The following is an 18,112-nucleotide window of genomic DNA, read 5'->3' on the forward strand; positions in this document are numbered from 1 at the left end:
AAGTATTAATTCTTTTGTGACCCCCTTGAAAGAGGCCAGTGCATATCTGGAATGTATTTAAGACTTGTATAGAAAACCATTGCAAGCTGATTGGAAAGTTGATATAAGTTGTGTTAAATAGATTATAATTACTGTGGTGTGTTGGTCTTTTCAGTACATAGGATAGGGAAGTGAAGGGAAGAGAATACTCAGTTACCTGCAGGGCCAACTCATCCAGCCGTGAAACTTGTCAAGCGTTTGCTCTTTTGGAGGATCTAAGTGGCAAATGGTACAATGTTAGAACTGCTCCATAAACAGCATGCCTTTACTCCTTTGTGACTTTCCTTCACGAAAGTTTGTGAACCCCTTAAGATTGTCACATATTTCCATTGAAAAATGTTTTTAGATCTTAATCTAACCCCATAATCCTAGATAAAGAACAATAGATAACCTGATTAAACAATGACACGAAAAAGTATGTGAACCTTTTGATTCAGTACCTGGTGGCACCCCCTTCAGCAGCAATGATTTCAAGTAAGCATTTCCTGTAACTGTTGGTCAGTCTCTCACATCGGTTTTGAGGAATTTTGGCCTATTCCTCCCTACAGAGCTGCTTTGACTCAGTGACATTTGAGGGATTCCTTGCATGAACAGCTCACTTCAGGTCCTGCCACAACATTTCAATGGGATTTATGTCCGGACTTTGACTAGGCCATTCTAAGACACAGAATTTCTTTTGCCGCAGCCATTCTTTTGTAGATCTGCTTGTATGTTTAGGATCATTGTCTTGTTGCATGACCCATTTTCAGTTCAAGTCACAGATGGATGACCTGACATGCTCCTCTAGAATCTTCTGATACATACAGAATTAATGGTTGTGTCAATGATGGCAAGCTGTCCAGATCTTGAGGCAGCAAAGCAGGCCCAAATCCATAACATTTCCACCACCATGCTTGACAGTTGGGATGAGATTCTTCTGTTTGAACTCAGTGTTTGTTTTTCACCAAACATAATGTTTCTCATCGAGGCCAAAAAGTTCTATCTCTGACTTGTCTGTCCAGAGAACATTGTTCCAGAAGTCTTGGGGATCATCTGTGTGTTCTTCAACAAACTTCAAATGGGCAGCAATGTCCTTTTTAGAAAGCTGTAGTTTCCTCCTGGCTATCCTCCCATGAACACCATTCTTGTTCATTCTTTTTCTTATCGTTGAGTCATGAACTCAAGCCAAGGTGAGAGTGGCCTGCAGATCCTTGGATGTTATTCTGAGGTTCTCCCTGGATGATGCTCCAGTTTGTTCTTAGAGAGATTCTTGGTAGAATGCCCATTCCTGGGTAGAGTGACTGTGGTCTTCTCCATTTGTCTGACAGTGGATTGGTAGAACCCCAGAACTTTAGAAATGGTTTTGTAACCCTTTCTAGACTGCTGAGCAGTGATAACTGCTTTTCTGAGGTACTAAGAAATGTATTTTGATAGTGGCATGACATGTTTCCACACAACTGTATGGTGAAGACCTAACTCACAAAGTTTCTGATCCTTTTATAGGGTGGGGCCTCCCAAACTCACCCCTGAAGATCTACCTAATTAAACACCCAATTCTAATAATTTCCTTTAATTGAGCTGATGCAACCAGGGTTTCACTTTTGCACATACCCTGACTCTTAAGTACTCATTGTTTGCCTAATTGATACATCATTTTATTTCACAAGACAGGAATTGGTTAATATAAACCCTATTGGATATTTAGAAAAGGACAGGTTTTGATTAACGAAGGCTATCGTGGTAAAACTATGGAATTTCCGTAATTAGCATTAGCGTTCACAAACCTCCTCTTGCCATTGTATCTCTGCTGCTGGTTCCCATGGGTTCCAGGTTTCAATAGAAGTGGCAATTTGGAATTTCATGTTGTACTCAGAAGCAAAGAGCATAGATTCTTTACTATAATTTTTCCTTGGGGGCAAGAGTTTCCTTTAATTCCAGGGGAAATGGCATGGGCAGAGAATAGAAATGGCTGCCTGCCCTTCTAGCTTCCTGCCATCTACCCATAAACAGCCATATTAACACCAGGAAAGTGGAGTGGGGGGTGGTGATGGAGAGACAAAGGAGAAGCAGGGTTGATTGTCTTAAATCAAGTTTCCTGTGTTGAAATTTTTATTTGTTGAGAGAGCATGCATCCTACCTGATGGTTCAAAGAATTAAAATATACTGGGTTGGATACAGAGAAGTTCAAGCAGATTTCTGCTTGTGCAGTGGAGCTTTCCTTTCTCCTCCCCCCACTACAGACCACCCCAAAAGCCACTCCTAGCTCTGAGATGGGTCAGCAAGGGGGGGTTGGCTGCAGCAGCATGCAAAAAACATGATTTTGACAGGATGGCCTTGCAGAAGCAGGAATGCACTTGCAATGACTTGCTAGTCCCTGGGTCCAGTGGAACGCGCTTAGTAATATGAAATACATTATTTATTGAGTCATTTATAATGCCTAACTTCAGAAGTTGGCTTTTCCCCTGTGGTTCTTTCTTTCATATAGAAAAGCATCCCTTCAGTGTTTCATATGTGGTCATGAATCAATTTCAGGAGATAAAGTGTAGGGTTTCACTGAAAATCAGAATTCCTTTAAAACCATGTCATTTTTAGAAGTGAAATATATAAAGAAAGCTTTCTTAAAAGTCAGAAGAATCTGATTAAAGATGTTAAAGCTTGGCTTAAAAAAAAAAAACAACCTTCAGCAACTATCTTCTCTGGGAGGGAATGAAGGTAACCAGAGCAGTGAGGACTAGCACTCTTCTCTGACCCCTCAGTCATGTAATTAGTTCCTGTGATAGGCTTATAAACAATTAAGACTTGGGGTTTCTCATATTGAGAGCCACACACCTCCTTGGATTACTGAAAAAAGGAGTGGAATTGCAGCCTCTTGAATGTTACAAGTGCAGATATTTCTAGTTGGTGTTATTGGGGACAGAGGGGTACTTGGGTGTCTGGTGAGTGGGTATATCTGTATAGCTTCCCCAATAAGGCTCCTAGGCTGTGGGCATAGGAAATGTCCACTGTTTTGAACATTTCGGAAATTTTATAGAAAGGGAAACATGCAGCAGCACTGAGTAGAAAAGTGGTGTTAAATATACTTTCAGCAATTATTTTATTGATTTTTCCCTTTGTTTTAATGCCCTTTTTACGTTTTCAGGACTTTGTCCCTCTGTACCAAGATTTTGAGAACTTCTATACAAGGAACCTCTACATGCGCATTAGGGATAGCTGGAACAGACCACTCTGCAGTGTACCAGGAGCCAAAGTAGACATACTGGAGCGAGTTAGCCATGATTACAATTGGACATTCAAGTGAGTAAAAAGTCTTTAAAATAAAAGCTCCTAGGCAGCTAACCTTCAGAGGACATGTCTGAGGATTGGGAAGTTGGTTTTAGAAGGTGACCCACATCCTCTGTAACAAGAATATACAACTCTGTAATTGCCCCAGGGCAGACTTAAGAAATTAAAAACTCTTGTTTCTGCATAGGATTCCAACGCATTGGTAAATCATGCCCTTCACTACCCTTTCTAGGTTGCCATGCCACAGATATCAGTTCACCTGTACTTTGATCCTACAGAACACCTGATAAAGGCTGGCTATTGAATGGAATGGCTTTTGAATAGAACAATCATCTAGGTTAGTAATAGCCAACATTTTGTGAAGTGTGCCAGAAATCAAGTCTTGTGCATGTTGCATTACTTGTGCAGCCCACTTTGCTTCAATAGGTTTGCTTCTAGGCCTCAAAGTCAGGGAGCAGGCAACATTGTAGTGCTGGAGAGATGGGCAGGAATTCAGGTCTGCCATAGGTGGGTCCACTAATTATCGAGTTCTTGTCTAGGCATGCCCCAAACTCATTTCTGCCTTGCATGCCATGGAGCTTTGTGGTCTGTAGCTACTCCAGTCTTATATAGGTTTTTGAAAGTTTATGCCAGAAACCCTTTTACTTTGGAAAACAGGAACAATGTGTCTTCAAGCCTGGAGTTCTGTGTGCTGGATCTTTTTACAGGGTGTTCTGAAATATCTGCCTTGGGTAGAGCTAATACAGTAGCAGTTAGAAGTAAAGTTTGCCATGCTTTCTTGTTGAGATAAAGCTGCTCTGGGAGCTGTTTTTGACTGAAGAATGGGGCAAAAATGCTGTAAATAATTAATAATAATAATAAAAGTTTAATATGCCTAGGTCTGTGTCTACTTATTTGGACTTGAAAATGATTTATAGGTGCTGTGGTATATCTGTTATCTTTAATCGGTCTGTAAGTTTTAAACAGGAGTTACAGGAAATAAAAATGAAATTAATTTGCAGGACATTTTAAAAACAAGCTCTGGAAGTGGGCTGGTTTGCACATCATGGCGGCAGGGAATTGCAGAGATGAGCGGAATGCATGAGCTGTGCTCGTCATCTCCATTTTAATTCACAAATCAGGAATGCCCAGTTCCTGATTGTTTTGTGATGTGCGAACCTGAAAACTCTGGGTTGTTTATGGGTTAAACAATGCAGAGTCAAACCAACAATTGATCATGATTTGTACTGGGTTAACTCTGGGTTGTTTAATCCATAAGCACCTCAGAGTTTCCAAGTCTGCACGTCACGAAACAACCCTTGGAATGGGGTGTGTATTGGGGCCAGGCTTGTAGTTTTAGAGGTGCTTAGAGATCCATAATGCTCTCCAACTTTAATCCATCAGCTGCAGTTTTCCTGCTAGTAGGCCTCTTGATTGGTAAGATGAGTCAAAGGTCAATGTCGCCGCCTCAGCACATTCCATGCTAACAAGCGCTGGTCTTACCAAGGCCTAGGATGCGCTTGAGAAATGAGGCTATGTTTATGCTAAGCTACAGGTGTCTGTGCTGGGAAAGTTCTGATTGTTTTCTTTCTGACCAAGCAACTGTTTAGCCTATGCTGGGAATGAACGCTAATTAACGCTTGCTGGTGTCATGCTGCCTCACTGTTGACATGTATGGTATAAAACCCATTTTACCCCATGGCTCTGGGTTCAGAGAAGCTGTCTGATCCAACCATTGGGTACACCTGTGTGCTGTAAGTACTCAGTAAATTCTCCTTGTAAGCAAACCTGGATCTGGCTTATCACTATCTCAGCACGTACAAACGTTAGCAGCCCATGACCGGGGCAATACAGGGTGTTCCTGGGTTGTTAATTAGAAGCAGAAATGACAAATTGCTGCTGTGACATGTGAACTGGGGCAATGTCATCCTTCAAGGGTATGGTTAAGATGTTCTGGTACACGATAGTGTTTGTCCTTCTGCTTATTGCAGCAGTTACTGGCTTCCTGATGCACGTTCGTTGTGTGCTTGGAAGATATCCTACTTGAGGAAGTGACAAATATTTGATATATAACATTGTTTGCGGGGTGGGAAAAGACTTGAAATTACCAAAGAGAAACAGCAAGCTTTTCAAAGGCTTTCAACACTGTTTTAATTCTTAAGAGAGCTTTCAAAGAACATCTGCTAACCCACGATCTAACATATTTTACATATTTTGTCTGAATAAAGCCAATTACGTTGGAAGATGCAGAAGAGCTTTAGTTTATGATCTGCTATAATGAAAGAAGGCTTTCTGAGTAAACAAAACTGAAATAGAAAGCAGCATTTGTACAAACATATTGGTCTTGGCTCCTTAGCATCTGAAATCTTTAACAAGCTTTGGACACAATCCAGCTAACCAATGGGGCTTTGATATTGTTCCCGATGGCTTCTTCCCTGCACCATATCGTAAGATGCCTTTGAAGTTCTTGGGAACTTTAAAAGCACTTTGCAGTGTAGCATGGAGCTGAAAGCTCTGCTTGGTGCTCACACGCCCTTCATTCCTAAGATTGTAACCTTTGACTGTAGCTAACATACTTGATATTATTGAAATTATCCATATCTTAACATACTGTGTTTTTCTAAAATATATACATATAGGTACACAGGAAAAGTGATAAAAGACGTAATTAACATGGGGTCCTACAACTACCTTGGATTTGCAGAGAATACTGGAGTTTGCAAGGATGCAGTAGCTACAGTTACCTTACATTATGGAAGTGGGGTGTGCAGCACCAGGCAAGAGATGGGTAAGTTAAGGCACGGGATGGCTCTGAATATATTTAATCACCCAGGATTCACAAAACATTATATGGCAGGCTTTATAGCTTTATTCTAAGTGTGTGTGCACATTCCCTTCTCAACTTTCATTAACCGCAGCACTTGCGCTACTTATCATTAAAAGAATCTCTTATACAAATGCAGTGGTTTTTCACCCATTTTTTATCTTACTTACAGGGAACTTGGAAAAACATGAGGAGTTGGAAACATTACTGGCCAAATACCTTGGTGTGGAGTCTGCTTTGGCATATGGAATGGGATTTGCAACTAACTCAATGAACATTCCTGCATTGGTTGGCAAGGTATTAATGGCTTTAGAGAGTGGGTTGATGTGGTCTTCTCTCTACAAGCTTCTGATGGTAGCCTCTCATCTATTCAGTATATCATTCCAATGTACCATGCACATAGAAACATAGGAAGTTGCTTTATACTGAATCAGGCCATTGGTTCATCTAGCTCAGTATTGTCTCTACATTGACTGGCGGTGGCTCTTCAGAGTTTCAGGCAGGATTCTTTCCTAGCCCTACCTGAAGATACTAGGAATTGAATGTTGGACCTTCTTCATGCAAAGCATGTGCTCCACCACTGACCTATGGCACCTCTATTTAGAAAATAGTGTCCCTTGCGGGGAAGATGTTAATGAATAAAACATGAAAACAAGTTGAATGAGTACCCAGAGGCTGCTTTCTTAGCCTTTCAAGCTGCCTGGTACAAATACATCTCAGTTAAAGGGGCAGAACATATTAGTCACCTTGATTTCACTCCAGTACAAAATTGTTACCCAAATTGTGTTGTTGCCTTAGTCAAGTAAAAAAATTCTGGCATTAAAAATCCCTGTTTGGAGAGGATTTGATCATCATAGAATCATAGAATAGTAGGGTTGGAAGGGGCCTACAAGGCTATCGAGTCCAACCCCCGGCTCAATGCAGGAATCCAAGTCAGAGCATCCCTGACAGATGGCTGTCCAGCCTCGTCTTGAACGCCTCCAGTGTTCCCACCTCCCTAGGTAATTGGTTCCATTGTCATATTGCTCTAACAGTCAGGAATTTTTTCCTGATGTTCACCTGGAATCTGGCTTCCTGTAACTTGAGCCCATTATTCCGTGTCCTGCACTCTGGGATGATCAAGAAGAGATCCTGGCCTTCCTCTCTGTGACAAGCTTTCAAGTACTTGAAGAACGCTATCATATCTCCCCTTAATCTTCTCTTCTCAAGGCTAAACATACCCAGTTCTTTCAGTCTCTCTTCATAGGGCTTTGTTTCCAGTCCCCTGATCATCTTTGTTGCCCTCCTCTGAACCCTCCCAGTTTGTCTGCATCCTTCTTAAAGTGTGGTGCCCAGAACTGGACACAGTACTCCAGATGAGGCCTAACCAGTGCTGAGTAGAGGGGAACTAGTACTTCCCAGGATTTGGAAGCTATGTTTCTATGAATGCAGCCCAAAAGAGCATTAGCCTTTTTTGCAGCCACATCACATTGTTGGCTCATATTCAGGTAGTGATCGACAACAATTCCAAGATCCTTCTCGCTTGTAGTGTTGTTGAGCCACGTATTCCCCATCTTGTAACTGTGCATTTGGCTTCTTTTTCCTAGGTGCAGAACTTGGCATTTATCCCTATTCAGTGTCATTCTGTTGTTTTCTGCCCAGCGCTCCAGTCTATCCAGATCACTTTGAATTTTGTTTCTGTCTTCCAGGGTATTAGCTATCCTGCCCAATTTTGTGTCATTTGCAGATTTGATCAGCATTCCCTGCACCTCCTCCTCCAAGTCATGAATAAAAATGTTGAAGAGCACTGGGCCCAGGATGGAGCCCTGCAGTACCCCACTTGTTACCTCTCCCTAGTTTGAGAAGATCCCATTGATAAGCACTCTTTGAGTCCGATTCTGTAGCCAACTGTGGAGCCACTGGATCGTTGTTTAATCTAGCCCACCTTGAGCTAGTTTGCTCATCAGGATATCATGGGGCACTTTGTCGAAAGCTCTGCTGAAGTCGAGGTATATGATGTCTACAGCATTCCCACGGCCCACAAGGGAGGTTACTCGATCAAAAAATGAGATCAGATTCGTCTGGCAGGACTTGTTTTTGACAAATCCATGTTGGCTTCGAGTAATCACGGCATTGTTTTCAAGGTGCTTCCAGATGGATTGCTTTATCATCTGCTCCAGAGTTTTCCCTGGGATTGATGTCAGACTGACTGGTCTGTAGTTCCCAGGTTCCTCCTTTTTACCCTTTTTGAAGATAGGGACAACGTTAGCCCTCCTCCAGTCATCTGGCACTTCCCCCGTCCTCCATGATTTCTCAAAGAGAATAGACAGCGGTTCTGAGAGTTCTTCTGCCAGTTCCTTTATTACTCTAGGATGCAGTTCATCTGGCCCTGGAGATTTGAACTCATTCAAAGTAATTCGGTGTTCCTTGACCACATGTCTATCAATCTCAAGCTGCAATCCTGTCCCTTCAGCCTATACTTCACCTTTACCAGGGGGGTCATAGATCCTCTTTTGGGAGAAGACTGAGCCAAAGTAGGAATTGAGCACCTCTGCCTTTGTCATCTGTTACCGTTTTGCCATCCTTATTTAATAGCTGAACCACCATTTCTTTCCTCTGCCTTTTACTATGCACGTAGCTGAAGAAAGCCTTTTTGTTGTTTTTAGCATCCCTTCCTAACCTCAGCTCGTTCTCAGCTTTAGCCTTCCTGACACCATCCCTGCAATTCTGTGCTACCTGCCTGTACTCTTCCTTTGTTACTTGGCCTTCTTTCCACTTCCCATATGTGTCCTTTTTTGTTTTCAGGTCATCCCTAAGCTTTTTGTGAAGCCACATTGGCTTCTTCTGTTGTCTTCCACCTTTTCTTCTTGTTGGAATTGTTTGTAATTGTGCCTTGAGAATTTCCTTTTTTAAAAGCTCCTACCCATCTTGGACTCCTTTTCTCGTTAGCGTCGCTTGCCATGGGACCTTCCTGATCATTGTTCTGAGTTTATTAAAATCAGCTTTCCTAAAATCCAGGGTATGCGTTTGACTACACTTGGCTTTTGCTTCCCTTAGAACCAAGAACTCAAGTACAACATGGTCGCTTTCCCCCAGAGTTCCTGTAACTGCTACTTGATCCACTAAGTCATCTCTGTTGGTTAGGATCAAGTCAAGGATAGCCGATCCTCTGGTTCCTTCCTCTACTTTCTGTAGGAGGAAGTTATCCACCACACATGTCAGGAATTTCCTGGAGGGGCCATGTTTTGCAGAATTTGTCTCCCAACAAATATCGGGGAAATTGAAGTCCCCCATTACTACCACATCATGCTTCCTTAAACATTGGCTGTTTGCTTTTCAAAAGTTTCATCCTCGTCTTCTCCTTGATTGGGTGGCCAGTAATAGACTCCGACCACCAGGTTCCTTTTATTCTTTGCTCCATTTATTTTGATCCAGATGCTCTCAATGGGGCTACCAAGCTCATCCTCCTGTATTTCTGTGCAGAGTTATGTGTTTTTCACATACAGTGCAACCCCACCTCCCTTTCTGTTCCTCCTGTTCTTTTTGAACAAGTTATATCCTTCAATTACTGTATTCCAGTCATGAGAGTCATCCCACCAAGTCTCAGTTATACCTATCAAGTCATAATTTCCCTCATGTATTAAGAGTTCAAGTTCGTTCTGTTTGTTTCCCATACTCTGGGCATTAGTATATAGACATCGAAGACCATGTGCTTCATAGTCTGGCTTTCTTCCTACCTGTGTCTGAAGACTATTATTGGGTGCTATCAGAGCTGTTCTCTCCATTGCAGTGCATGCACCTACGTCCATTGTTACCCCCAACATTACATCTCCCTTCCCAGTAGGATTCAGTTTAAAGCCCTCCTGATGAAGTTCTTCATGCTGTGGCCAAACACATTCTTCCCATCCTTTGTGAGGTGCAACCTGTCCCTTGCCAACAGCCCATCTTCCAGGAAGTATAGCCCGTGGTCCCAGAATCCAAATCTCTCTCGTCGGCACCACCTTCGTAGCCAGTCATTCACCTGGAGTATTTTTCGTTCCCTTTCTATCCCTCTTCTAACTACTGGAAGGATGGATGAGAAAACTATCTGGGCCCCAAAGTTCTTGAGTTTCCTTCCCAAAGCTTCAAAGTCTGACGTGATCTCTTCGTAGCTCCGCTTGGCGGTATCATTTGTTCCCACATGGATGAGAAGAAAGGGATACCTGTCAGTGGGCTTTATGAGTGCAGGCAACCTTTCAGTCACGTAAAGTTGGGAGTGGCATTTATTTATTTATTTATTTATTTATTTATTTCTATTCCGCCCAATAGCCGAAGCTCTCTTATAGATGGTCCATGTTTCACAGGCATACAGTAAGGTCGGTAGTGCAATGGCTTTGTAAACAAGCATTTTGGTCTCCCTGCGAATGTCCCGATCCTCAAACACTCTGTGCTTCATTCGAGAGAATGCTACATCCGCCGAGCTCAGGCAGTGCTGAATTTCAGCGTCAGTGTCGGCTTTTGTGGAGAGATGGCTGCCAAGATAGGAAAAGTGATCAACATTTTCCAGCATCACACCATTAAGCTGGATTGATGGCACTACAGAGGGATTGGTTTGTGCTTGCTGGTAAAGAACTTTGTTTTGTTTTGATGTCAAGCGAGAGGCCGAGCTTTTTCATATGCTTCTGCGAAGATGTTTAGGATAGTTTGGAGATCTTCCTCTGATTGTGCGCAGATTATGTTATCATCAGCATATTGAAGTTCTATGACAAAGGTTGTAATTACCTTACTTTTTGCTTTCAGCCTACTGAGATTAAAAAGTTTTCCATCGTTTCGATATATGATTTCTACACCAGTGGGAAGTTTCCCTTCAACAAGGTGTAATCCAGTACACAGCTGTATTTCAGTTTTATAGTTTTTAGCTTCATCACATGATTTGTTCCTCTTCCATTATATCTATCAAAAATAAGTTTACTATAGTGCTTTAAGTGGGTGAGCAATGCATGGTTTCAGAAAAGGCTGCAAAACATACAGATGGCTAGGCCACAGAGGGGTGAGTAGACAGAGGCTGTATACAAGTATGTACATTCCAGAGCGAATATAACCACCGCTTCATTGTGAACTCACACATGAATGTTGACTTCATTATATTTTTTTGTGTCTTTTTTGGTACTTGCATAAATAAAGGGGAAATCTCTTAAAAGCCCATTTCATTCAGTGACTTCAAAATGTTTCCTTGTCTGTACAATTCATAAGAAATGTGCATCAGCAAAACAATTGTTCATTGTAAAAAGTGCAGAAAATGGCGACTAAAATGATCAAGGGGCTGGAGCAACCCCCCTTTGAGGGAAGGTTACCACAGCTGGGATTGTTGAGCTTGGAAAAAAGGCGAGTAAGGGGAAACATGATAGAGGTGTATAGAGGATAGAGGTTATGCATGGTGTAGAGAATGTGGATAGGAAGACATTTTTCTCCCTTTCATAATAGAACCTGGGGTCATCCCATGAAGCTGGTTGGTGGGAAATTCAGGATAGATAAAAGGAAGTACTTCACACAGTGCATAGTTCAACTATGGAATTGGCTGCTGCAAGACATAGTGACGGCCACCAATTTGGAAAGGTTTAAAAGGCACTTGGATGAATTCTTGGAGGAGAAGGCTACCAATGGCTACTAGTCCTGATGGCTATATGCTAGCTCCAGTATCAGAGGCAGTATGCCTATGTACATCAGTGGCTGGAGAGCATGGGTGGGAGAATCCTGTTGCACTCATGGCCTGATTGTGGGTTCCTGTTTGGCAGCTGGTTGGCCACTGTGTGAACAGAATGCTGGACTAGAACGACCTTAGTCTGATCCAGCATGGCTCTTCTCATGTTCATAAGAAATGTGCATCAGCCAATTTGCCTCTGTTGATACCTTGTTTATTGTCTTTTTGCTATCATAGAGTACAATACAAGATGAGCCATTTTTGTTCCTTTTTGTAATGATGCATCATTGCAAAGAATCCCTTAATCATATGAAATGTGATATATCCCTTACTTAGAAACCAGCATAAAATGCAATGTGCGTGTTGATGTTCTATCCTCCAACTGATTTAATTGAATATTTGAACACTGTCTCATTGTAGAACGTATTCTGCTAAATTAATCGTAGACTTTTGTTGAAGGCTGCTGCTTTAAGCTAGTTTCTTGTTCGTAATTTAAAAATGTACTCCTCCCTACCCATCTTCCCATGCAAGCTGGAGCAATAGGGAGGCTGGGCAGCATAGTAAAGCAAGCAGAGACACATTCCTGTGGTCCAGTGCATCAAAATGGCCATAGGTACTATCATTTGTGGATTTGTAACAGCAACTATTGCTTTTATGTATTGTGGCCGGCCAAGGAAAACTGATTGGAGACTGGGGCAAAAAACTCTGGGAAGGCCAACACACTTATCATTTTTTCACCCAACAAGCAATGTGCCTGATATAGGTCAGTGGTCATCTCCAACTTTCTCTCTAGAGCATTTCTTTTCCTGTTTTCTTCTTGTTCAGGGCTGTCTAATACTGAGTGATGAGCTGAATCATGCATCTCTAGTACTAGGAGCAAGACTTTCAGGAGCAACAATTCGAATCTTCAAACATAACAGTGAGTATTTCCCAGCAGGTTGATTTGTAGATAATTATTCAGGTGCATGTTCTGTGAACTTAGATGGTCAATTTCAGACAGTGCTGTATTAAGAGGTGGGTGTTGGGAGCATGACACAGTAATTTCATTGAACCCAGAAGTTAAACCCAAAGTTCAGAACATTTGCTTCCAAATATTTACTTTCCATCAGAAGTGTGTGTAGCTATTGTAATGATAACGTTCCCCTTGAAACACTTTCAGTAAATTTGGGCAAGGCTCTATCTAGGTCTACACTCTCTAATTTAGAATGGAAATAATGGTGACCTACTTTGCATAGTTAGTCTGAGGAGCCTGCAAACTGAATAGTGAAGAGTAATAAATGGTGGTAATATGGGGAGGAATTCCCATCACACTGGCCAAATGCAGGCTTTAATTTGAACTCTATGGCAGCCCTAGACAGAAGGATCAAACAAAAAATGTTTTGTATTCTTGCATTTAAGGCTGCTGCACATTGGAATATCTTCAAAACCTTCGCCCTCAGTTCTTGTCCCTAGTGGCATTCTAGGAAACAGTTTAAAATGGAAGAAAAATACAAAAATGGTGCTGCTGGTGATGGGAGGGGGAAAGGGCAAATATATTGGGGGACAATGGGAGTTGGATATGAAGCAGTCCAAGACATTAAAGCTTCAACTTTTGCCAGATATTCCCTTTAAGAAACATTGAGAGCCACCCATACGCTTTCAGATTTCCCCCCTATAACCAGGAGGGTTAGAAACACTTTTATCTATAAATAAAAGCTTTTCTTAGTATTTCAGGTTGTGCCAGATATCTGAGTGAAGCTGTGGACAGATGTATACATAGCACTAGGTGGGGCACCCAAAATAGTAAGGAAATGCTAAAAGTTCTTCAGCAGAACGCTTTGTGGGTAATCCAAGCCTGATTCCTGAAGCGTGAAATCACCTCCTTTTAAACCACTGCTAGATTGTGAAAACAGCTTATCCCAAAGAAATTGGTCAGAATGGTCTGCCTAAAATCAAGGGTCCGGGTCTGAATGTGCACACACTCCCAGCCTCTTCCATTGCCCCTTTCTCCCAGTTCAGTCATACGGTGTGAGCTGCGTTTCTCCACAGACAGGTTGTCCTCTTTCCCTGTGAAAGAAAAGTGGAATAACTTGGATAAAGGGAGCATGTAGTGACTGACAACTTCTCCTGAATCCTGCTGTTCTGAACTGTCCCTGTTAGGGATTCTGACTTAAATTTAATTGACATAGCCACTATCAGGCTTTGTCTTCCATCCCTGGTTACTTCTGTTGGTCCATGCAGATTAAATGCAGATGTGGCAGTATAATTGTCAGGATGCTGTATCATGTGCCTAGATATCAGGTTATCATATCACTGAATTTTGTACTGGTGTGCTAGATCAGGAGCTGGGCTTGTAATAAAGTGTATTTGCTGACCCACTTTGTGCTAATCTTCATGCACCAAAATAAAGTACTATGAACAGGAACTTAAATAAGAAAGTGGCCCAAAATGTGCTTCTGTGGTAGTTTTCTAATTAGACTGTAAAGGGTTTTATGTCTCACCAATTTTTATCATCAATCATGTACAATTCACTGTTGTGTAAATGGTTAGTTTCTTAGGCTATGCTGAATATGCTGTTGTAAGAACATAAGAGCCATGCTGGATCAGACCAAGGCCCCATCTGGTCCAGCATTCGGTTCACACAGTGATCAACCAGCTGTCAACCAGGAACCCACAAGGAGGACATGAGTGTAACAGCACCCTCCCACCAATGTTCCAAGCAACTGATGTAAATAGGCTCACTGCCTCTGAAACTGGAGGTAGCACATAACCATCAAGACTAGTAGCCATTGATAGCCTTTTCTCCAGGAATTTGTCTAACCCCCTTTTAAAGCCATCTAAGTTGGTGGACATCACTACATCCCGTGGTAGCGAATTCCATAATTTAACTATGCGTGTGAAGTATTTCCTTTTATCTGTCCTGAATCTCCCACCCATCAGCTTCATAGGATGACCCCAGGTTCTAATATTTTGAGAGAGGAAGAAAAATGTCTTCCTATCCACATTCTTCACACCATGCATCATTTTGTAGACCTCTATCATGTCTCCCCTTACCCTCCTTTTTCCCAAGCTAAACAATCCCAGCTGTTGTAACCTTCCCTTATAGGGGAGATGCTCCAGCCCATCGATCATTTTAATTGCCCTTCTCTGTACTTTTTCCAGTGCTACAATATCTTTTTTTAGGTGTGCTGACCAGAACTGTACACAGTTTTCCAAGTGTGGTTGCACCATAGATTTGTATAAGGGCAGTATGATATTGGCAGTTTTATTCTCAATTCCTTTTTAGATTATGCCTACCATGGAGTTTGCCTTTTTTACAGTGGCTGCACATTGGGTTGATATCTTCATTGAGCTGTCCACCACAACCCCAAGATCTCTTTCCTGGTCGGTCACTGCTAGCTCAGATCCCATCAGGTTATACTTGCCCTAACATGCATACTTTACGCTTGCTTACATTGAACTGCGTTTGCCATTTAGATGCCCATTCTCCCAGTTTGGAGAGATCCTTTTACAGCTCTTCTTTTTGTTTTAACCACCCTAAATTATTTGGTGTCATCGGCAAACTTGGCCACTTCACTGCTCACTCCTAATTCCAGATCATTTATGAACAGATTGAAAAGCATTGTCCTAATACAGATCCCTGTGGGACCCCACTATTTACTTCCCTCCATTGGGAGAACTTACCATTTATTCCTACTCTCTGCTTTCTGTTCTTTAACCAGTTACTGATCCATAAGAGGACCTGTCTTTTTATTCCATGACCGCTAAGTTTTCTCAAGAGTCCTTGGTGAGGGACTTTGTCAAAAGCCATTTATTTATTTATTATATTTATATACCACTCCACATCAAAAGATTTCGGAGTAGTGAACAACATGATAAAAGAATAAAACAACAGGTTAAAAGAGTTAAAACTTAAAAAAAGAAAAGACAAAAAGACAAACCCCAACAAGGTGGAATTTAACAAACCATGGCTGGTCATGCAAGGAAGGCCTCTTGAAATAACGTCTTCAGGTGACGCTGGAAGGAACACAATGTTGGCGCCTGCCTGACCTCTAAAGGCAGGGAATTCCACAGAAAGGGGACCACCACACTGAAGGCTCTTTTCCTGGTGGACTCCTGGAACCACCAGGAACATGTCCACTGATGACCTCAGTGACTGGGCAGGTTGGTAAAGGAGGCGCTCTCTCAGGTATCCTGGTCCCAAGTTGTTTAGGGCTTTGTACACTAGTACTAATGTCTTAAACCTGGCCCGGTAGTGAATAGGCAGCCAGTGCAGTTCCCTCAGCAAAGGAGTTACATGATGAAAGGGGGCAGCTCCCAACAACAGCCGAGCTGCTGCATTCTGCACTAGCTCCAGCTTCCAGACCAGCCTTAAGGGCAGCCCCACATAGAGTGCATTGCAGTAATCCAGTCTTGAAGTTACTAATGCCTGTACAACCGTGGTCAAGATAACCCTGTCCAGGAGAGGCCGTAGCTGGCGAACCAGCCAAAGCTGGTAAAAGGCACTCTGAGCCACCACAACCACTTGAGCCACCAGCGACAATGATGGATCTAGGAGTACTCCCAGACTACGGACTTGATCTTTCAGAGGGAGTGCAGCCCCATCCAGAACAGGCAATGAGCCTATCTCCCAGACCCGGGAACCACTCACCCACAGGGCTTCCGTCTTGCCAGGATGCAGTTTCAGTTTATTGGCCATCATCCAGCCCATTACTGTGTCTAGGCACTGATTCAGGACTTGCACAGCCTCTCCTGGTTCAGATGTCACAGGGAGATAGAGCTGCATGTCATCAGCATACTGATGGCATTTAGCTCCAAATCCCCTAATGACTACTCCCACTGGCTTCATATAGATGTTAAACAACTTTGGGGACAAGATGGTACCCTGCAGCACCCCATAGCTCAATTGCCAAGGGGCTGAGGAATAGTCATGCAATGTCACTCTCTGAAATCGGCCTCGTAGGTAGGACCGGAACCACTGTAGCACAGTGCCTCCAACACCCATCCCATGGAGTTGATCCAGGAGGATACCATGGTCAATGGTATCAAAAGCCGATGAGAGATCGAGCAGAATTAACAGGGTTGCACACCCCCTGTCCCTCTCGATAAAGGTCATCCATCAGGGCAACCAAGGCTGATTCAGTCCTGTAACCAGGATGAAGCCCAGATTGAAATGGGTCTAGATAATCAGTATCCTCCAAGAGTGCCTGCAGTTGGTCCGCCATGACCCTCTCAAGTACCTTCCCTAGAAAAGGGGTATTTGCGACTGGGCGGTAGTTGTCTAATACCATTGGGTCCAGAGAGGGCTTCTTCAGGAGTGGCTGCGCTACGGCCTCCTTAAGGACAGCAGGGACCACCCCTTCCCGTCTGGAAGCATTTATCACTCCCTGGACCCACCCAGTCATACCCCCTCGGCTAGCTTTTATTAGTCAGGAAGGACAGGGATCAAGAGGGCACGTGGTTGGTCGCATTATTGCAAGCATCTTGTCTACATCATCAGGCCGTAACAACTAGAACTGGTCCCACAAAATCGGGCAGATAGTGGCATCAGATACCTCGACTGGTACTGCACTAACAACAGCATCAACGTCGCTACGGAGACAAGCAATTTTGTCCTCAAAGTGTGATGCAAAAAGGTCACAGCAGGTCTTCGATGGGGCCCCATTTACTGGGGAAGATGTTAACAACTGCCGGACCACCTGGAAGAGCTCCACTGGACGGCTACTTGAGGACGCAATGGAGGCAGCAAAATAAACCTTCTTTGCTGCCCACACTGCCATGCAGTAGGCACAATTATGCACTCTAGAGCATGCTCGGTAGTCTTCTCTTCAAGTCTTGCGCCATTTGCACTCTAGCCAACGTCCAGCCTGTTTCATTGACCGCAGCTCCACAGTATACCAGGGTGCAGAACGGTCTCCACAGTGCTGGAGAGGGCACTCAGGTGCAATCAAGTCGATGGCCCTCCTCATCTCACTGTTCCACAGTGAGGCTAGGGCCTCGGTTGGATCACCAGCTCTCTCCACTGGGAAATCCCCAAGAGCATTCAGAAATCCATTGAATTCCATCAGTCTTCTGAGGTGGACCATCCAAATAGGTCCCCCACCCCCGTGGGAGGAGAGTAACGCTGTAAGTTCAAATGTCACCAGGAAATGGTTTGACCATGACAATGGGGTTACTTGGAGCCCCCCAATCTTCAGACTACCCATCTCACAAGTTGGACCAAAAACCAAATCAAGGGTGTGCCCTGCTTCATGTGTTGGGCCGATGACATACTGAGACAGCCCCATGGTTGTCATGGAGGCCATGAAGTCCTGAGCTGGAACTCTGGAGACAGCCTCAGTGTGGAAGTTGAAATCACCCAGAACCACTGT

The 18,112-nt window shown here is 43.2% G+C and overlaps 1 protein-coding gene across 2 annotated transcripts in view; it reads left to right on the plus strand.

The window, feature by feature from the left end:
• The window catches only part of SPTLC2 (serine palmitoyltransferase long chain base subunit 2), a 109,761-nt gene that overhangs the window by 20,969 nt on the left and 70,680 nt on the right, over positions 1-18,112 (plus strand). For both annotated transcript variants that reach the window (XR_014788769.1, XM_084841415.1), the window contains exons 3-6: positions 3,158-3,312; positions 5,919-6,067; positions 6,276-6,400; positions 12,588-12,681. Coding sequence is in view for 1 of the 2 variants with exons in the window: in XM_084841415.1 (XP_084697541.1) it covers positions 3,158-3,312; positions 5,919-6,067; positions 6,276-6,400; positions 12,588-12,681 (523 nt within the window). In the remaining variant the exon portion in view is untranslated. The remainder of the gene's footprint in view (positions 1-3,157; positions 3,313-5,918; positions 6,068-6,275; positions 6,401-12,587; positions 12,682-18,112) is intronic.

The sequence above is a fragment of the Heloderma suspectum genome, chromosome 1, assembly GCF_057233095.1.
Source record: "Heloderma suspectum isolate Gila_16-S chromosome 1, 16-S_ref, whole genome shotgun sequence".
NCBI classification, from domain to species: domain Eukaryota; kingdom Metazoa; phylum Chordata; class Lepidosauria; order Squamata; family Helodermatidae; genus Heloderma; species Heloderma suspectum.